Genomic DNA, 20172 nt, shown 5'->3' with positions numbered 1-20172 from the left:
CCCCGACAGCCTTCAAATCATTTGCGACAGGAAGACTATACCATGTATGACTCCCTTACGTGTGACACAATAGGGGTTATATATTTAGCCACCTGTCCTTGTGGGTAACAATATGTCGGCCAAACTAAAAGGAAAGCAAAGATAAGATTTGCCGAACATATCTACAATGTAAAAAAGGGACTTAAAACACACAGCCTATCAAACCATTTTTTAGAGAAACATCATAAAGCCCCGACTGGACTCACGTTCTTACCAATTCAAAAGATAAGAACAAACTGGAGAGGAGGAGACATAACCATTGATCTAAGAAAACAAGAAAGCAAATGGATTTTTGAATTAAAAACCTTACAACCATCTGGCCACAATATTGACATCGACCTCAAAGTTTTTTTATGAACACACACTCCTTACACTAAGTGGCACCTGTTTTAAACATATCCAACCTTTAAATCTTCAAATTTTAATGAAAAAAATAAAATAAAAACTGGAGCACTTTTATTCCTTTTTACCATGTGCTTCCCGCAATTTTTGTTGCCACTTCCGGTCCGGAAGTCCCGGAAGTTCTGTTTTTTCCAAATGGGAACAATAAAGTTTTACTATAAATAAACGACTTTTAAACCAAACAACAACCTTGAAAAAGTGCTCTGAACAGCACGAAACGCGTTGGTGGACAATTGGTATCACAGAAAAGAACATCTACGCCGCTTTGCGGACCCGAACTGACGTCGCTATTTCCGGCTTTTTTACAACATCCTTCTCCCGCTGGACGCAGCGGTGAGAGCTGCGACTCACAAAGCCGGCCACGGACAGCCCTCACAGCGATACCAACGGCTGAGGAATCCCCGTGGGTAAGTTAGGGACAGTTAGATTCCGGACTTTTACATCTATATCTGGATACCACCAACCTAACCATTTCTCAAAAGAGCTGTAAACAGAAGTTTTTAAGTATTAATCATTATTCTTTTTTACAGGTGCCACACTCACTTTCTACACGCATAATTTAGCGCTCGTTTTAACCTACAATTATCCATTTTATCTGAGCTGCTTTTACATAAGCGCAGACAACATTTTTTTGGTTTCAAGAGCCACGCCATCAAAGCCAGTCTGGCCAGGTCCGGGTAGACAAATGGGCCCTGAACAAGGAGGTCTGGGCGTTGAGGAAGTAGAAGAGGATGCTCTATCGATAGACCCTGCAGGTCTGAGAACCAATGCCCTCTGGGCCACGCTGGAGCGACTAGAAGTAGAATTCCGCCTTCTTGTTTGAACTTCCGCAGTACTCTGGGCAGAAGTGACACTGGAGGGAACACGTAGGGCAGTCAAAAGTACCATGGAATTGCCAGTTCTTCCACGAACACTGCTTGAGGATCCCTGGTTCTTGATCCGAAGACCGGAACTTTGTGATTGTGTCGAGACGCCATCAGGTCTACATCTGGTAGGCCCCACTTGTCCTCTAGGAGAAGACTTCCTGATGAAGACTCCACTCTCCGGCGTGCACGTCCTGACGACTGAGGAAATCCGCTTCCCAATTGAGGACTCCTGGAATGAACACTGCCGATATTGCTGGCAGATGGCGTTCCACCCAACAAAGGATTTTTGATACTTCCATCATTGCCATGCGACTTCGAGTGCCTCCTTGATGGTTTATGTACGCCACCGTGGTGGCGTTGTCTGACCGTACTTGAACAGGCCTGTTCTGTAACTGAGGCAGGGCGAGAGACAAAGCATTGAACACCACCCACAATTCCAGAATGTTTATCGGGAGGAGTGAGTCCTCCTTGGTCCACCGACCCTGAAAGGAGTGTTGCTCCAACACCGCGCCCCAACCCCTGAGGCTGGCATCCGTCGTCAGCAAGACCCAGTTGGGGATCCAGAAGGGACGGCCCGTGCTTAACTGCTGGTCCTGTAGCCACTAGGTCAGCGAAAGACGAACCTCCGGAGATAAGGAGATCATGTGTGACCTGATCTGATGAGGCAGGCCGTCCCACTGGGAAAGAATTAAGCTCTGCAGAGGGCGGAAATGAAATTGAGCGTACTCTACCATGTCGAAAGCGGACACCATGAGGCCTAGTACTTGCATCGCCGAGTGCATTGACACTCTTGAGCGAGAGAGGAAGTATCTGATCCTGTCCTGAAGTTTCAGGACCTTTACCGGAGACAGAAACAGCCTTTGACTGTTTGTCCAGAAGTGCCCCCGGGTGCACCATGCTCCAAGCAGGGACCAGCGAGGACTTCTTCCAGTTGATGAGCCACCTGTGGGCTTGTAAGAAGTTTACAGTCGGTTGTAAATGACTGAGGAGGACATCTTAGGAGTTTGCCAGAATCAGCAAGACGTCCAGATACAGAGATGAGCCGTCATCACGGCCATAACCTTGGTGAAAATGCGAGGGGCCGTTGCCAGTCCAAACGGCAGAGCCCGGAGTTGATAGTGGAGGTTGCCAATAGCAAACTGCAGATATTGCTGATGCGATATGGCAATAGGAATATGCAGGTAAGCATCTTGTATATCCAGGGATACCATATAGTCTCTGGGTTCCATGTCCAGAACAGTTGTTTCCATATGGAATTGGAAACTCTCACAAACTTGTTCAGTGAGTTGAGGTTGAGTATAGGCCGGAAAGACCCATTGGGTTTCGGGACTAGAAACAGGGTCGAGTAGTATCCTCTGCCTCTCTGGGACAGAGGTACCAGCACTACCACTCCTGTATACAGGAGAGAACACACAACCAGTTACAGAGCTTGCACCTACAACGGATCTGAAGGGATAAAAGTTGTGCAGAACTGGCGAGGGGGACGTCTCTTGAAAGATACTGCGTACCCGTGAAAGGCAACTTCTCGCACCCATGCGTCATCAACCACAGAATACAGCAAGCCAGGATGGACGTAGTCGATGCCTTGGCTGCCAACACACCTGCCTCAGAGGACGCCTCCTCAATGTAAATGGCGGCAGTGGTAATATGAGACAGGTATTGTCTGGCAGTGTCAGATATAGCTTGAGGCAGCTCTTCCTCTAATGCCTGAACCCATGCTTCAATTCCTTTTGCAGCCCAAGAGGCTGCTATAGTGGGTCTATGTACAGCACCTGTAAGGGAGTAAATAGACTTCAGGCAACCCTCCACATGCTTATCTGTCGGTTCCTTCAGTGAGGTGACAGTGGTGACAGGCAGAGTAGATGACACCACGAGAGGGGCGACATGGGAATCCACCGGCGATTAATTTCCCCACTTGTTACACAACTCAGAAGGGAGAGGATAACGAGCTACCATCTTTTTAGATAGGGAGAATTTCATTCCTGGCGAAGACCTGGGTTCTTGACGGATGTCTACTAAATGGTCAGAATGCGGTAATAATGTTTTAGTTACCTTCAGACGTTTAAACTTATCAGGTTTCTTAGAAACTGTAGTGGAATCCTCATCATCAGTGATCTGTAGGATCTGCTTAATAGCAACCACTAAATCAGGGACATCAACCTCAGTAGTAGATTCCTCGTCAGAAGGAGCTGTATCAGTGTCTGACGGGTCAGTATACTCCCCATCCTCATCAGAAGAATCTTTCGAGAGATTAGAGGATTGTGAGGAGGAAGTGGCCCGCTTAGATGACCCCTTGACACGAGAGTGACTTGGGGTAGGTTTATGTCTAACCAAAGATTGATTCAATTGCTGCAACTGGGTAGGCAAATTATCCGCCCAAGGCGGATTTACCATAGTGACAATATGTGGCTGCAATGGCACAGGAGGTCCCATAGGGGGCGAAAGTCGTGTCACAAGCGTATTGAGAATAGTTGAGAACTCCGCCCAAGGTGGCTCCTGATTGGTGACAGGAGCTGCAGACTGACTGGGAGATGTATGGCACGTAGTACACAAACCATCATACAACACTTCCCCCTCAGGCAAATCCCTGGCGCATGAGCTGCATGATACAGCAGCGTCTGTGGATTTTCCACCCTTTGTATTAGACATTTTAGTGAATGTAACCACAGAGCGTATGAGTACGATACAGCCAGATTAGAATACCAGTGAATAAATCCCCTATTATGCGACAGCGTACACAGTACACAAAACCAGCGTCTAAATCCGCTACTATGTGACTGTGTACACAGTACACAACACCAGCGAATAAATCCGGTATTATGTGACTGAGTACACAATAGAATACCTTAATCGGTAAATACTGTAAAACACTATATATGAGACCCTGACGCACCTAGTCCTTTAGAGTACAGAATACAGTGATAGACAAAGCTGGGATACACTGAAAGCGAAATCCACAGAGCAGATACAGGCACACACAGTCACAGAAGAATTATGCAGAGAATTATTTTAGTAAGACAATAAAACTGCACTGGACTAGTATATTATATATATATATATATAAAACAATGCACGGTCCGAGACCGGATGTATATATCAGAATACTCAAACACTATATTTTGGCACAGGTACACTTGTTCTTAACTAACGCTGTCTTAATAGTGACATGTAGAATACAGTGTCTGTAAAAACACGGCGCTGATGTACAGGCGGATTTTCAGAGGAGACCTTGCCCTGCAGTCCCGGAGACCAGTCGCAGCTAATCATAGAAGATGGCGCCCAGCGTCTCAGTCAGGGAGTGAGGAAAAGTGTGAGGCAGCTCCAGGGCGGGAACACCAGCAGTAGATGGCACCCGGAGCTGGGGGAGAGGCTATGGGTCAAGCGCCTTCTCCCCTATGCTGGTCATCACCACCTGGTACTATGGAGTCTTAAGAAAGAGGATATTTACATATCAGACCTGTACTCCTATACCCTGGTGGATATAGTGGGGTCCCTGCTCTGTTACAGTGTCCACGCCAGCGTCGCAGTCCGTCTCCTTAGACTGCGACCGGAATGCAATTTAATGGCGGGTCCCGCATGGGGGACCCTCTTACCTCCTCCCTTCTGTAGCAGCCATGCGAACCAGGAGAGCGTCTGCGACCGTGTGCCTAGAGCCGGAGCATCTCCGCCGCAAGTACCTGGGTACAGAGCCAGCAGGGGTATGCGACCCCGCTGGGGAGGTGACGGAGCCGCAGCACAGAATGTCACCCAGACATGTAAGTGTTGCGGCCCTTGAAGCCTTCTAAAAGCTTTTTCAGGGATGCCCAGTGCAGCCCCCCTGTTAAGTGACCTGCTTCTGCAGGCACCAACTCGAAACTGGGCTCACAGTGCCTGGAGGCGGGGGTTATAGAGGAGGCCCCAATGTATCCTGGGAGAGTCTAAAGCTTTAGCCTGTTGGTGCCTGGATTAAAATCCATCTCTACACCCCGAAGTTTCCCTGTGGAAATTAATGTACCCCGCAGCAGAAAAATTACCTTTCATCCCAAAATGCTCCAAAGTTGAAAGTTCAACAAGATGCCACTCTGACCTCCCACTTGCTCCAAAATAGCCCCACATGCCCTCAGACAGAAAAAAGGTTTGTAGGCGCTGAGCAGGGTCGTGCAAATATAACACTGATAATGGCAGCCACCTGGTAAGGAGGTAGCCGGCCTCCTTAAAATAAAACAACTAAAACAAACCACCAGGTCGGCGCACAGTACCAATGATGTTGATAAAAAAACAATTTATTAACATAAAAACGATAACAGACTGATTAAAAAACCACAACAATACACAGAACATATAACTGAGGTATTATAAGCCTCTAATACAAACATATGGTGTATTAATATGTGAAAGGGACGCTGAAATAAGGGGGAGCCCATCTCTGTAGGATAGGATTAATCTCTCACATTAGTTCCATATCTAACAGTTCAAGTGGAAATGAAATACTGCAAGATGGTGTAATTAGCGTCTATGACCATATGGAAGTGTCCAGATTTAAATAGCTGTTTCCTTGGAGCAAATATGAATAATAAACCAACCGGTTGCTGTTACTCACTGAGACGTTGTAATCTCTTACTGCACGGGATAGGTAGTTGAAAGCCGCTTGTTATCACCCTGTGCATGGGTGAGACATCCGTCAGCGGTATGTTCAGGTGAGAACCGTTCCCTTCAGTGCGGCACAGAGTGAGTGCGCCGGACCGCCGTGCAGATCCCCCAGCTTAACCGAGCAGCGCCCAGCCGGGCAAAGTGTAGCAATGTTCCAAATGCAGGGGAAGTTTAAGTGAGATGATTAGATCGCAGGCTGAATCATTCACCGACAGCTTGTAACAAACGGCTGATAACAATGAGTATTGCGCTCCTTGGGACACTTGATGGTCAAAAGCGGCCCTTTCTTCTGTACCCTCAACGCATTTCTCCGCACCTCAGGCGGCTTCTTCAAGAGGCAGAGTGTTCTTCTCTGAGCACTATTTTAATTCTTTTATACCTTGTCCCATTGTAATCATTAGGAACAGGTGAGTATGGAGGCTCAACAGGTGCATTAGAATCTTAGCCTTCATACACAGATAACGTGTCACAGAGTTTTTGATTAAACATGGTCAATTTAAAAAAACATTTTAAATTAAATCATAAGACTGTCAGTTTAGCATAAATAAAAAGACATTTCTGTTATGCGGACAGAATCACTATAATCCCATAAGGTTGAAGCCATACTAAAAATCTTTCTAGCAGCTGTATAATTATAATTTAATAATCTCCAACACCTAAGTGGGGGAAAGGAATATATGAGCGTGTGTGCACATATGGTGGGTTAAGTACTCAGTACTATTGATAGCATAATTATAGTGGACAGTAAGTTTGTTATATCTTAATTTTATTCTTTATTTATGAACATTCATTATAAGAAATTTTATCATAAATCATGTGTAAAAGCATATCTACATATCACATCCCTTCATATTGCTATCTTTATGCGCTTAGACCTTAGTGTTATAACATGGGACAATATAAACTACAGAGAAACTTAGTATATATAAACATGTAGAGAGAGAGATGTATATATATTTTTATAATTTTAGAGACTAATGCCTTCATCATATTAGCATATAAATTATTATATTCATTCCTATGGTCTCTGTCTGAAAATAGGAATGGTTATGTGGGTCAGCGGCCAGACTGACGTGCAGAAAAGAAATCTGGCGTGTCACTAGCAATATAGCGGCAGCGCCAGGTCCGCTCGCAGTCATGGTCTCAAACCCAACAGAACCACTCCATGGGCATAATAGCTGAAAATAAAAAATATTAAAAATGCGGACAACAAAAGATGAAAGAAGGAGGGTCTGAGGACCAATCTCAATATGCAATTCTATACTTCAATGGGAGAGATAAAGTTGAGTAAGCTGAAACAGCTATATATGGCTAAATAAATTCAAGATCTATAGTTTCGTTCAACCCCTGAGGTTTCAAAGTCTGTAATTTCCAGATCCATGCAGCTTCCTGACAACATAAAGTTCTAAATCTATCTCCACCTCTAGGGGTAATCTTAATCTGTTCAAGACCAATTAATTGGAGACAAGCAGGATTACTTGAATGGATTTCTGCATAGTGACGTGAAACACTATGATTCATATATCCCTTGAGAATATTCCTTCTGTGTTCCATAAAGCGCAGCTTCAGTGCCCTAGTGGTTCGCCCTACATAGTACATCTGACACGAACAGCGTAGCAAATAAACTACGAAATGTGTACTGCAATTAATAAAGGATTGTATCTAAAATTCTGTTTTTGAACCAGACGGAGAAATATGTTTGATTTTGTTAACCAGGTCATCTATTGTGGTTGCATCTAAAAAAGCCCACAACTTTTGGGCCCACTAATGTGGGTTGTTCACTCATTTCAGTATTTACAGGAGATCTCTTAAAGAAACTCGGAGCTAATATATTCCTAAGGTTTTTAGCTTTTTTAAAGATAATCGTGGGATTTGCAGGGAGAGTGGTACTTAATATTGGATCAGTCAGCAGTAATTTGTAATTACGTTTAATTATACAAGAGATTTTATTTGCTTTTACATTAAATTTTGATTTGAAAGCCAGATTATATTGATTAATTTTTTGAGTTTTATTATCACTGTTAATTTTTTTTTAATTATTATTATTATTATTATTATTATTAGTAGATCTAGGTTCCTCAGTAACTGTTTCAATGGATGGAAGGATATCTCGTGCTATGATAGTACATGAACCTTCATTCTCATTTGGGTCCACATAAGATGATTGTGTGTTAGGAGGAGTATCTTAGAAACTACTATCTAATGTTTGTGAATAGGCTATGGCCTCTTCTAATACGTCCTCGGGATAATCACGTTTTCTCAAGGAGGTAATAAGTTTCTCAGCTTGTTCAGCAAAAGTACAGTCTAATGTGCAGTTACGTCTAATCCTAAACAGTTGACTTTTAGGTACATTATTAATCCAACCCTTCTTATGGTTGCTCGTATACGGGATGTAACTACAGGTGTCAACGGATTTTTTTATAGGATGACACCATCATTTTTCCCTCTACCGCCTCCACCGTCACGTCCAGAAAATTAATTCGTGAGGGGTGGTGTGTGCAAGTGAAGGACAAACCATACTCATTAGTGTTTAAGAAATCAACAAAATTCATAACTGTGTTATCGTCCCCTTTCCAAATAAAAAACAGGTCGTCGATATAGCGACAATAGAGGACCAGGTTCGCAGAGTAAGGGCCCTCCCAGATCAATGCCTGTTCGAGGTCACCCATGTAGATGTTGGCAAAACTCGGTGCGAACCTGGTCCCCATCACTGTACAGAGGACCTGTAGGTAGTGACAGTGATCAAATAAAAAGTGATTATGTGTCAAAATAAAATAAATGGCCGAAGTGATAAACTTGCGCTTCATCTCTGAGTCCATTCCGGATTTCATAAGAGCCTTATCAACGGCTTGCACACCTCTATCATGTGGGATATTGGTGTACAATGCTTGTACATCACAGGTGATCAGTTTGTAATCATGGGCCCATTTGTGACCTTCCACAAGTTTGATAAATTCCGTAGTATCACGATATGAGACCTCAGAGATGTCGCGCATGGTTGTAAAAAGTGATCAACATAATAGGATAAATTAGACGTAAGACCCCCTATCCCCGAAATAATAGGTCGCCCCGGGGGTTCGTGAAGTGTTTTGTGGATTTTAGGAAGGTGATAATAAGTCGGGACGATGGGGTGGAGGGGGTAGAGGAAATTGAACTCCTCCTGAGCAATCACACCCTCACTTTTAGCAGTTTCCAATAGGGTTTTTAGTTCCAGCTGGTATTTACGGGAGGGATCCTGAGCCAACACTTGATAAAATGTTACATCAAGTAGTTGGCGTCTAGCCTCTTTTAGATAATCACAGGTATCTTGAATCACTAATCCCCCCCCCCCTTATCGGCAGGTTTAATTGTGATTGTCGTATCAGAGGCCAGCTGTTTAAGGATCTTCCTTTCTTCACTAGTTAAGTTATACAAACAAGAAGGTATTTTGCTGTCACATAGTACCCAAAAATCATGTAAAGATTTATTATAGAAGGTTTCAATAGCACTAGTCTTATGTTGTAACGGATAAAATTGAGATTTATTTTTAAATCGAGATTGTGGAGTATTATTAATATCAAACGTGAGGATCTCCGATGTAAACTGAGATTCACTCGCTGCACTCTCTATGAGTAACTCGTTTAGTATATTAAGACCTGATTGATCATCTCTATCTAGGATGACTTGTGTTTCAACTCAAGAGTTCTTTTTGGTGCAAGCAAAGAACCTCTCTCTACATAGACTCCTAACATACCTATTGAGTTCTATAAAAAGTTCAAAAAAATTTGGCTTTGAAGTAGGGGCAAAGTTCATTCCCTTAGCTAATATCTTAGTCTCCGACTGGTTTAGGGGTTTGGAAGAGAGGTTAAAGACCACATCGGCACCTAGTGGAACCTCTGATTCTTTCTTCCTCCCCCTCTGTCCCCCTCGTCTTCCTCTTCTTGTTCTCTTGCCCTTTTTGGAGTCCCTGACAGGGGTTCGTATCGGGTGTGATGTTGGAAGTGAGAGAGGGGAACATGGTTCCCTGATCTCTGATTTGGATCTAAAAAAGGCTCCTGATGGGATTTAGACTCATAATTGGATTTAGTATAATAATTAGGGTATCTTTTCTCCCATTTAGTATGGCGAACTTCCCTCCACCCAGGTGATGATGAGGGATATGTACGGGGTTTTCTCATCTGGTTTCTACCACGGTTGGAATACCGTTCAGTGGACCTAGGGGAATTATATTCATCCCTACCCATGTCTTTAGTTCGAGCATTAATCTGAGATTTCCCTTGTTTGGGTTTTGAGGGGGTAAAAGATTTATCACGTCTCTGAATTTTGGAGAAACTTCTCACACGATCTGATTGGTAGTCCAATATATCTCTTGTAAATTTCCTTTCTTTTCTCTCAATAATCTCTCGTTCATATTCTTCTATTCTCCTGTTAACTATTATTTCTCTCTCTTCATAATATGGCTCTTCCTTATGTTTTCCTAATTGTTCTTGTAAAATCTTAATTTCTTTTTCAATATCAATAAGCTTAGATTCTCTATACTCAATCAATAATTGCATTAGTGCCATAGAACATTTATCCAAAACATTCTCCCACTGTATTCTAAGTTCTGGATTGTCCTGAAATGAAAGGCTCTTAAAGATCCGCAGACCCCGAGGAATTTTATTATTTTTAATATATTTAGTAAGGGAAGTCTTATCCCACCAGTGTCTACATTCTGCTTTCAATAATTCCTCGAGTCTGCTGGAATCCTGAAAGAACCCATCATAAACAGGATCGTCTCTTTTCTTATTCACATTCTCCAACGTATATTTCTTTAATATTTCATGTCTACGATGTATTCTATCCGCATAACAACCAACATTCATATTTGAGACACGCCGCTGCACTGCTGCCCAAACCTATGGCAATTGAAAATACAAACAGAAAAAAGGTTTGTAGGCGCTGAGCAGGGTCGTGCAAATATAACACTGATAAAGGCAGCCACCTGGTAAGGAGGTAGCCGGCCTCCTTAAAATAAAACAACTAAAACAAACCACCAGGTCGGCGCACAGTACCAATGATGTTGATAAAAAAAATAAGAATTTACTTACATATAATTCTATTTCTCGTAGTCCGTAGTGGATGCTGGGAACTCCGTAAGGACCATGGGGAATAGCGGCTCCGCAGGAGACTGGGCACAAAAGTAAAGCTTTAGGACTACCTGGTGTGCACTGGCTCCTCCCCCTATGACCCTCCTCCAAGCCTCAGTTAGGATACTGTGCCCGGACGAGCGTACACAATAAGGAAGGATTTTGAATCCCGGGTAAGACTCATACCAGCCACACCAATCACACCGTACAACCTGTGATCTGAACCCAGTTAACAGCATGATAACAGAGGAGCCTCTGAAAAGATGGCTCACAACAATAATAACCCGATTTTTGTAACAATAACTATGTACAAGTATTGCAGACAATCCGCACTTGGGATGGGCGCCCAGCATCCACTACGGACTACGAGAAATAGAATTATCGGTAAGTAAATTCTTATTTTCTCTGACGTCCTAGTGGATGCTGGGAACTCCGTAAGGACCATGGGGATTATACCAAAGCTCCCAAACGGGCGGGAGAGTGCGGATGACTCTGCAGCACCGAATGAGAGAACTCCAGGTCCTCCTCAGCCAGGGTATCAAATTTGTAGAATTTAGCAAACGTGTTTGCCCCTGACCAAGTAGCTGCTCGGCAAAGTTGTAAAGCCGAGACCCCTCGGGCAGCCGCCCAAGATGAGCCCACCTTCCTTGTGGATTGGGCATTTACAGATTTTTGGCTGTGGCAGGCCTGCCACAGAATGTGCAAGCTGAATTGTACTACAAATCCAACGAGCAAATAGTCTGCTTAGAAGCAGGAGCACCCAGCTTGTTGGGTGCATACAGGATAAACAGCGAGTCAGTTTTCCTGACTCCAGCCGTCCTGGAAACATATATTTTCAGGGCCCTGACAACGTCTAGCAACTTGGAGTCCTCCAAGTCCCTAGTAGCCGCAGGCACCACAATAGGTTGGTTCAGGTGAAACGCTGAAACCACCTTAGGGAGAAACTGAGGACGAGTCCTCAATTCCGCCCTGTCCGAATGGAAAATCAGATAAGGGCTTTTACAGGATAAAGCCGCCAATTCTGACACGCGCCTGGCCCAGGCCAGGGCCAACAGCATGACCACTTTCCATGTGAGATACTTTAACTCCACAGATTTAAGTGGTTCAAACCAATGTGACTTTTGGAACCCAAAAACTACATTGAGATCCCAAGGTGCCACTGGAGGCACAAAAGGAGGCTGTATATGCAGTACCCCCTTGACAAACGTCTGAACTTCAGGAACTGAAGCCAGTTCTTTCTGGAAGAAAATCGACAGGGCCGAAATTTGAACCTTAATGGACCCTAATTTTAGGCCCATAGACAGTCCTGTTTGCAGGAAATGCAGGAAACGACCCAGTTGAAATTCCTCTGTAGGGGCCTTCCTGGCCTCGCACCACGCAACATATTTTCGCCAAATACGGTGATAATGCTGTACGGTTACATCCTTCCTGGCTTTGATCAGGGTAGGGATGACTTCATCCGGAATGCCTTTTTCCTTCAGGATCCGGCGTTCAACCGCCATGCCGTCAAACGCAGCCGCGGTAAGTCTTGGAACAGACAGGGTCCCTGCTGGAGCAGGTCCCTTCTTAGAGGTAGAGGCCACGGGTCCTCTGTGAGCATCGCTTGAAGTTCCGGGTACCAAGTCCTTCTTGGCCAATCCGGAGCCACGAGTATAGTCCTTACTCCTCTCCTTCTTATGATTCTCAGTACCTTGGGTATGAGAGGCAGAGGAGGGAACACATACACTGACTGGTACACCCACGGTGTTACCAGAGCGTCCACAGCTATTGCCTGAGGGTCCCTTGTCCTGGCGCAATACCTGTCTAGTTTTTTGTTGAGGCGGGACGCCATCATGTCCACCTTTGGTTTTTCCCAACGGTTCACAATCATGTGGAAGACTTCTGGGTGAAGTCCCCACACTCTCGGGTGGAGGTCGTGTCTGCTGAGGAAGTCTGCTTCCCAGTTGTCCACTCCCGGAATGAACACTGCTGACAGTGCTATCACATGATTTTCCGCCCAGCGAAGAATCCTTGCAGCTTCTGCCATTGCCCTCCTGCTTCTTGTGCCGCCCTGTCTGTTTACGTGGGCGACTGCCGTGATGTTGTCTGACTGGATCAGCACCGGCTGACCTTGAAGCAGAGGTCTTGCTAGGCTTAGAGCATTGTAGATGGCCCTTAGCTCCAGGATATTTATGTGAAGTGATGTCTCCAGGCTTGACCACAAGCCCTGGAAATTTCTTCCCTGTGTGACTGCTCCCCAGCCTTTCAGGCTGGCATCCGTGGTCACCAGGACCCAGTCCTGGATGCCGAATCTGCGTCCCTCTAGAAGATGAGCACTCTGCAACCACCACAGGAGAGACACCCTTGTCCTTGGTGACAAGATTATCCGCTGATGCATCTGAAGATGCGACCCGGACCATTTGTCTAGCAGATCCCACTGGAAGGTTCTTGCGTGGAATCTGCCGAATGGGATTGCTTCGTAAGAAGCCACCATCTTTCCCAGGACCCTTGTGCATTGATGCACTGAGACTTGGCCTGGTTTTAGGAGATTTCTGACTAGTTCGGATAACTCCCTGGCTTTCTCCTCCGGGAGAAACACCTTTTTCTGGACTGTGTCCAGTATCATCCCTAGGAATAGAAGGCGTGTCGTCGGGATCAGCTGCGATTTTGGAATATTGAGAATCCAACCGTGCTGGCGCAGCACTATCTGAGATAGTGCTACCCCGACTTCCAACTGTTCCCTGGATCTTGCCCTTATCAGGAGATCGTCCAAGTAAGGGATAACTAAAACTCCCTTCCTTCGAAGGAGTATCATCATTTCGGCCATAACCTTGGTAAAGACCCGGGGTGCCGTGGACAATCCAAACGGCAGCATCTGAAACTGATAGTGACAGTTCTGTACCACAAACCTGAGGTACCCTTGGTGAGAAGGGTAAATTGGGACATGTAGGTAAGCATCTTTGATGTCCAGAGACACCATATAGTCCCCTTCTTCCAGGTTTGCAATCACTGCTCTGAGTGACTCCATATTGAATTTGAACCTTTGTATGTAAGTGTTCAAGGATTTTAGATTTAAAATTGGTCTCACCGAGCCGTCCGGCTTCGGTACCACAAATAGTGTGGAATAGTACCCCTTTCCCTGTTTTAGGAGGGGTACCTTGATTATCACCTGCTGGGAATACAGCTTGTGAATGGCTTCCAATACTGCCTCCCTGTCTGAGGGAGACGTCGGTAAAGCAGACTTTAGAAAACGGCGAGGGGGAGACGTCTCGAATTCCAATTTGTACCCCTGAGATACCACCTGAAGGATCCAGGGGTCCACTTGCGAGTGGGCCCACTGCGCACTGAACTTCTTGAGACGGGCCCCCACCGTGCCTGAGTCCGCTTGTAAAGCCCCAGCGTCATGCTGAGGACTTTGTGGAGGCGGGAGAGGGCTTTTGTTCCTGGGAACTGGCTGTTTGCTGCAGCCTTTTTCCTCTCCCTCTTCCACGGGGCAGAAATGAGGCGCCTTTTGCCCGCTTGCCCTTATGGGGCCGAAAGGACTGCGCCTGATAATACGGCGTCTTCTTAGGTTGAGAAGCTACCTGGGGTAAAAATGTGGATCTTCCAGCAGTTGCCGTGGCTACCAGGTCTGATAGACCTACCCCAAATAACTCCTCCCCCTTATAAGGCAATACTTCCATGTGCCTTTTAGAATCCGCATCACCTGACCACTGCCGCGTCTATAAACCTCTTCTTGCAGAAATGGACAGCGCGCAAACTCTTGATGCCAGTCGGCAAATATCCCTCTGTGCATCACGCATATATAGAAATGCATCCTTCAAATGCTCTATAGTCAGTAATATACTGTCCCTATCTAGGGTATCAATATTTTCAGTCAGGGAATCCGACCACGCCACGCCCGCACTGCACATCCAGGCTGAGGCGATTGCTGGTCGCAGTATAACACCCGTGTGAGTGTATATACATTTTAGGATATTCTCCAGCTTTCTATCGGCAGGTTCCTTTAGGGCGGCCGTATCAGGAGAGGATAGTGCTACCTGTTTAGACAAGCGTGTGAGCGCTTTATCCACCCTAGGGGGTGTTTCCCAACGTGCCCTATCCTCTGGCGGGAAAGGGTATGATGCCAATAACCTTTTAGGAATTATCAGTTTTTTATCGGGGGAAACCCACGCCTCATCACACACTTCATTTAATTCCTCGGATACAGGAAAAACTACAGGCAATTTTTTCTCACCAAACATAATACCCTTCTTAGTGGTACTTGTATTATCAGAGATATGCAATACATTTTTCATTGCTTCAATCATGTAACGTGTGGCCCTAGTGGAAGTCACGTTTGTCTCCTCATCATCGACACTGGAGTCAGTATCCGTGTCTGTGTCTGCCATTTGAGGTAACGGGCGTTTTAAAGCCCCTGATGGCGTTTGAGACCCCTGGACAGGCACAAGCTGAGTAGCCGGCTGTCTCATGTCGTCAACTGTCTTTCGTAAAGAGCTGACACTGTCACGCAATTCCTTCCATAAGCTCATCCACTCAGGTGTCGACTCCGTAGGGGGTGACAACTCTATAATAGGCAATTGCTCCGCCTCCATCTCATTTTCCTCCACAAACATGTCGACACAATCGTACCGACACACCGCACACACACAGGGAATGCTCTGATAGAGGACAGGACCCCACTAGCCCTTTGGGGAGACAGAGGGAGAGTATGCCAGCACACACCAGAGCGCTATATATAGACAGGAATACCACTATAAAATGTGCTTTTCCCTTTATAGCTGCTATTATTAAAACTGCGCCAAATTAGTGCCCCCCTCTCTTTTTTACCCTTTTCTGTAGTGCAGGACTGCAGGGGAGAGTCAGGGAGACGTCCTTCCAGCGGAGCTGTGATGGAAAATGGCGCCCGTGTGCTGAGGAGATAGGCTCCGCCCCCTTCTCGGCGGCCTTTTCTCCCGCTTTTTGGTGAGTTCTGGCAGGGGTTAAAATACATCCATATAGCCCTGGGGGTTATATGTGGTGTATTTTTGCCAGCCAAGGTGTTTACATTGCTGCTCAGGGCGCCCCCCCCTAGCGCCCTGCACCCTCAGTGACCGAAGTGTGAAGTGTGCCTGAGTAACAATGGCGCACAGCTGCAGTGCTGTGCGCTACCTTGTTGAAGACTGATGTCTTCTGCCGCCGATTTTTCCGGACCTCTTCTTGCTTCTGGCTCTGTAAGGGGGCCGGCGGCGCGGCTCTGGGACCGAGCTCCGAGGCTGGGCCTGTGTTCGGTCCCTCTGGAGCTAATGGTGTCCAGTAGCCTAAGAAGCCCAAGCTGGCTGCAAGCAGGCAGGTTCGCTTCTTCTCCCCTTAGTCCCTCGATGCAGTGAGCCTGTTGCCAGCAGGTCTCACTGAAAATAAAAAACCTAAAACTAAACTTTCACTAAGAAGCTCAGGAGAGCCCCTAGTGTGCACCCTTCTCGGCCGGGCACAAAAATCTAACTGAGGCTTGGAGGAGGGTCATAGGGGGAGGAGCCAGTGCACACCAGGTAGTCCTAAAGCTTTACTTTTGTGCCCAGTCTCCTGCGGAGCCGCTATTCCCCATGGTCCTTACGGAGTTCCCAGCATCCACTAGGACGTCAGAGAAAACAATTTATTAACATAAAAATGATAACAGACTGATTAAAAACCACAACAATACACAGAGCATATAACTGAGGTATTATAAGCCTCTAATACAAACATATGGTGTATTAATATGTGAAAGGGACGCTGAAATAAGGGGGAGCCCGTCTCTGTAGGATAGGATTAATCTCTCACATTAGTTCCATATCTAACAGTTCAAGTGGAAATGAAATACTGCAAGATGGTGTAATTAGCGTCTATGACCATATGGAAATGTCCAGATTTAAATAGCTGTTTCCTTGGAGCAAATATGAATAATAAACCAACCGGTTGCTGTTACTCACTGAGACGTTGTAATCTCTTACTGCACGGGATAGGTAGTTGAAAGCCGCTTGTTATCACCCTGTGCATGGGTGAGACATCCGTCAGCGGTATGTTCAGGTGAGAACCGTTCCCTTCAGTGCGGCACAGAGTGAGTGCGCCGGACCGCCGTGCAGATCCCCCAGCTTAACCGAGCAGCGCCCAGCCGGGCAAAGTGTAGCAATGTTCCAAATGCAGGGGAAGTTTAAGTGAGATGATTAGATCGCAGGCTGAATCATTCACCGACAGCTTGTAACAAACGGCTGATAACAATGAGTATTGCGCTCCTTGGGACACTTGATGGTCAAAAGCGGCCCTTTCTTCTGTACCCTCAACGCGTTTCACCGCACCTCAGGCGGCTTCTTCAAGAGGCAGAGTGTTCTTCTCTGAGCACTATTTTAATTCTTTTATACCTTGTCCCATTGTAATCATTAGGAACAGGTGAGTATGGAGGCTCAACAGGTGCATTAGAATCTTAGCCTTCATACACAGATAACGTGTCACAGAGTTTTTGATTAAACATGGTCCTCAGACACCCAAAAGCAGTCAGACCCAACATACACTCCAAACCTCCACCACATGCAAGTCAGACCTCCTTACATGTCCCTCCTTACATGTCCTTACAGGTCTCCCTCACTTTTACTTATAGTTAGAACTAGTGGCTAATGTTCTTCCACCTGTCCACGGAGGACACTGCACTCCCTCCTCACCGTCTGGTGTGCTGTGTGACCTCCATGCGATGTGCAGAGGAGGACATCTGACACGGAAGTCGGATAATTTATAGCAAAGCAGGGAAGTGAGATGGGAAGCAGTCAGCTAGGTGCTGCCGGTGAACAATTTACCTGTCTGCTGCTCAACAAATATTTAGAGAATAAAAGGAACTATTGGTATTGGAAACACCGCCTATTCTACTGTTACCTGTGAAAGAGTTTTATAAATAATTTCAGGTAGGTCTAAGGATGGCACAAGTCTGGTTTTAAGTAGTGAAGAGCTATACGAAACACCTCTGGCTATCTCAACTCAATAGATGAAGTTTAACCAGTAAGTGAGGACAGGGGGAGATGCCACTTCTTACCTTCAGTAGCTCTGTTGACAGCAGATAAAGTGCTCAAGACTTTAGAAAAGTTATCGCCAGTGTAAAGGTCATCTGCATCAAACAGCTGCAGAAAACACAAATCACAGTTATTAAGAATATAAGGGGAGGAATTTATTGCTAATATGCTACACACTTAAGTGTATACTTTCAGGATACTTTTTTTTTTTTTAAATGTAGCTGCATACTTAAAGAAATGTATTATATAGGAGTAAATAAATGATCGGTGCCCAAAACTTTTTGGTTATAGAACATTTTGCTGATTTTCTCTTGGTTAAGACTTTATTCAGATAGAGGAAGATGTACTAAGACTTGGAGAGAGATAAAGTGGACAGAGATAAAGTACCAACCAACCAGCTTTTACCTGTCATTTTTCTAACACAGCCTGTAACATGGCAGTTAGGAGCGGATTGGTTGGTACTTTATCTCTCGCCATTTTATCGCTCTCTAAGGCTTAGTACATCTCCCCCTTAAACTGTCAAATTTAGTTCACGTCAAATGTCTAAATACAGCGGGTCACTATTGCTGACCACTATCATCAGCCACTATTTGCACCTGCAATTAATATTGCTCAGATATTTGTATATGCATCTTTTCCTAATTTGCATGTGTTTGCAATTAACAAGCCCTTACTGTACCCGGCCTACATAGAATGCCTCCACTACGCCCTGTTCCACCTCTCCAGGTGTACGTGTCATGCAATTCTGCCAGAGTGCGTATGTGTATGCCCCCTGTTCTGGGCATGTGTAGTGAGCATGCACATAAGATAGGCCAGACCAACTGCTCCATCAGTGTAAAGGGTTAAAAAATTATTTGGTCTTTGTTTTTAAATGGCATTTAGACGTATATAATACACTTATTGAGCACTTCCACAGAACTCCACTATATGTAACAAAAGTCACCCTGCAGACACGGCTAGAGATGGTGCGTGCGCTCACCGGAGAGACTATTTGCAAAGGTCCATTTGCCTACATTATTTTTCGGACTATGAGAGTTGAAGGGTATTTTATTGGCTTTAAAAATGTGTCTTGAATGCAATAAGAATAATGCCTGTATACAAGAGTCCTTTACTTATTGTTAGTGATTATAGGGAGATCACAGAGGATTCACGAAAAGAAAATGTGATTATTCCCTACGTAAAAATATATACATGCCCAGAGGATAAAGAATCATGGCTACCACTGAATGATTTAGTTTATTTCATAACATTTCTTTACACAGCATACATTACATATTTACAATTAGTTTCATCTGAAATATTCCTGCAATTTAAAAATCTGATATATTTGGGAGGAGTTATGCACTCAATTTTTAATTCACATTACCCAAAGGATAGTAACATGATCTGGTAATACTGTTATAAATCTCTCTGGTGACTTATGGTTGAAAAACCAGTTAAAGATGCGCTATGACCTATTATTAATGATGTCATTCACCTCCCCAAACACACAAGAAAAACAGGTGCATGAGGCAGCCCTTGGGGCTGTGCGACTCTGCATAAGGTGGGGGAGGGGTGTGAGTGGGAGGAGTCACATCTGCACTCACAAAATGTGCATCTCCTGATTGGCCCTCACACCATTTAGGTGGTTCAACAGTTTCAAATTTGTCTGCAGAAGTAAAACCAAACATTTCAGCGTTGTACTACATTATTGTATCCACAAAAGTAAAAATCAAGTAGTAGTTGTGGCTCTCTGACAAGTTTCGGTGTAATAGTAAAGGGCTGATGGGGCAGGGAGGTCTGAGAAGAACTCTTCATACACGACAGACAAAAGCTTCAACACACATGTATATACATTAGGAAATATTTTACTATATCTAAGCATCTCCACCACATAGGGAGCAACAACATTAACAACAAAAATTTCCAATTATTTTATAGCACTTTTTTCACATACATTGAAAAAATGTTTGAGGTGGATTATTAGATCTACATTAAAAAGGTCTACAGTGAATAGGTCTACCACAAATGGTAGACATGCATTAGGTCAACAGGGTGAAAAGATCGACATAGAATAGGTAGACAGTAGAAAATAGTCGATGCAAAAAAGGTAGACAAAATGTTTTGGGTTTTTTGGGGTGTTTTGTAACTTTT

The 20172-nt window shown here is 44.8% G+C and overlaps 1 protein-coding gene across 3 annotated transcripts in view; it reads right to left on the bottom strand.

Annotated features, from left to right (window-relative positions):
- The window catches only part of ARHGEF6 (Rac/Cdc42 guanine nucleotide exchange factor 6), a 258983-nt gene that overhangs the window by 178247 nt on the left and 60564 nt on the right, over positions 1–20172 (bottom strand). For all 3 annotated transcript variants that reach the window (XM_063937432.1, XM_063937433.1, XM_063937434.1), the window contains exon 3: positions 18063–18147. In XM_063937432.1, the coding sequence (XP_063793502.1) occupies positions 18063–18147 (85 nt within the window). The remainder of the gene's footprint in view (positions 1–18062; positions 18148–20172) is intronic.

Source organism: Pseudophryne corroboree, chromosome 8, assembly GCF_028390025.1.
Source record: "Pseudophryne corroboree isolate aPseCor3 chromosome 8, aPseCor3.hap2, whole genome shotgun sequence".
In the NCBI taxonomy this organism is placed as follows: domain Eukaryota; kingdom Metazoa; phylum Chordata; class Amphibia; order Anura; family Myobatrachidae; genus Pseudophryne; species Pseudophryne corroboree.
The sequence above is the reverse complement of the archived record's forward strand: the minus strand, read 5'-3'. Positions and strand labels throughout refer to the sequence as shown.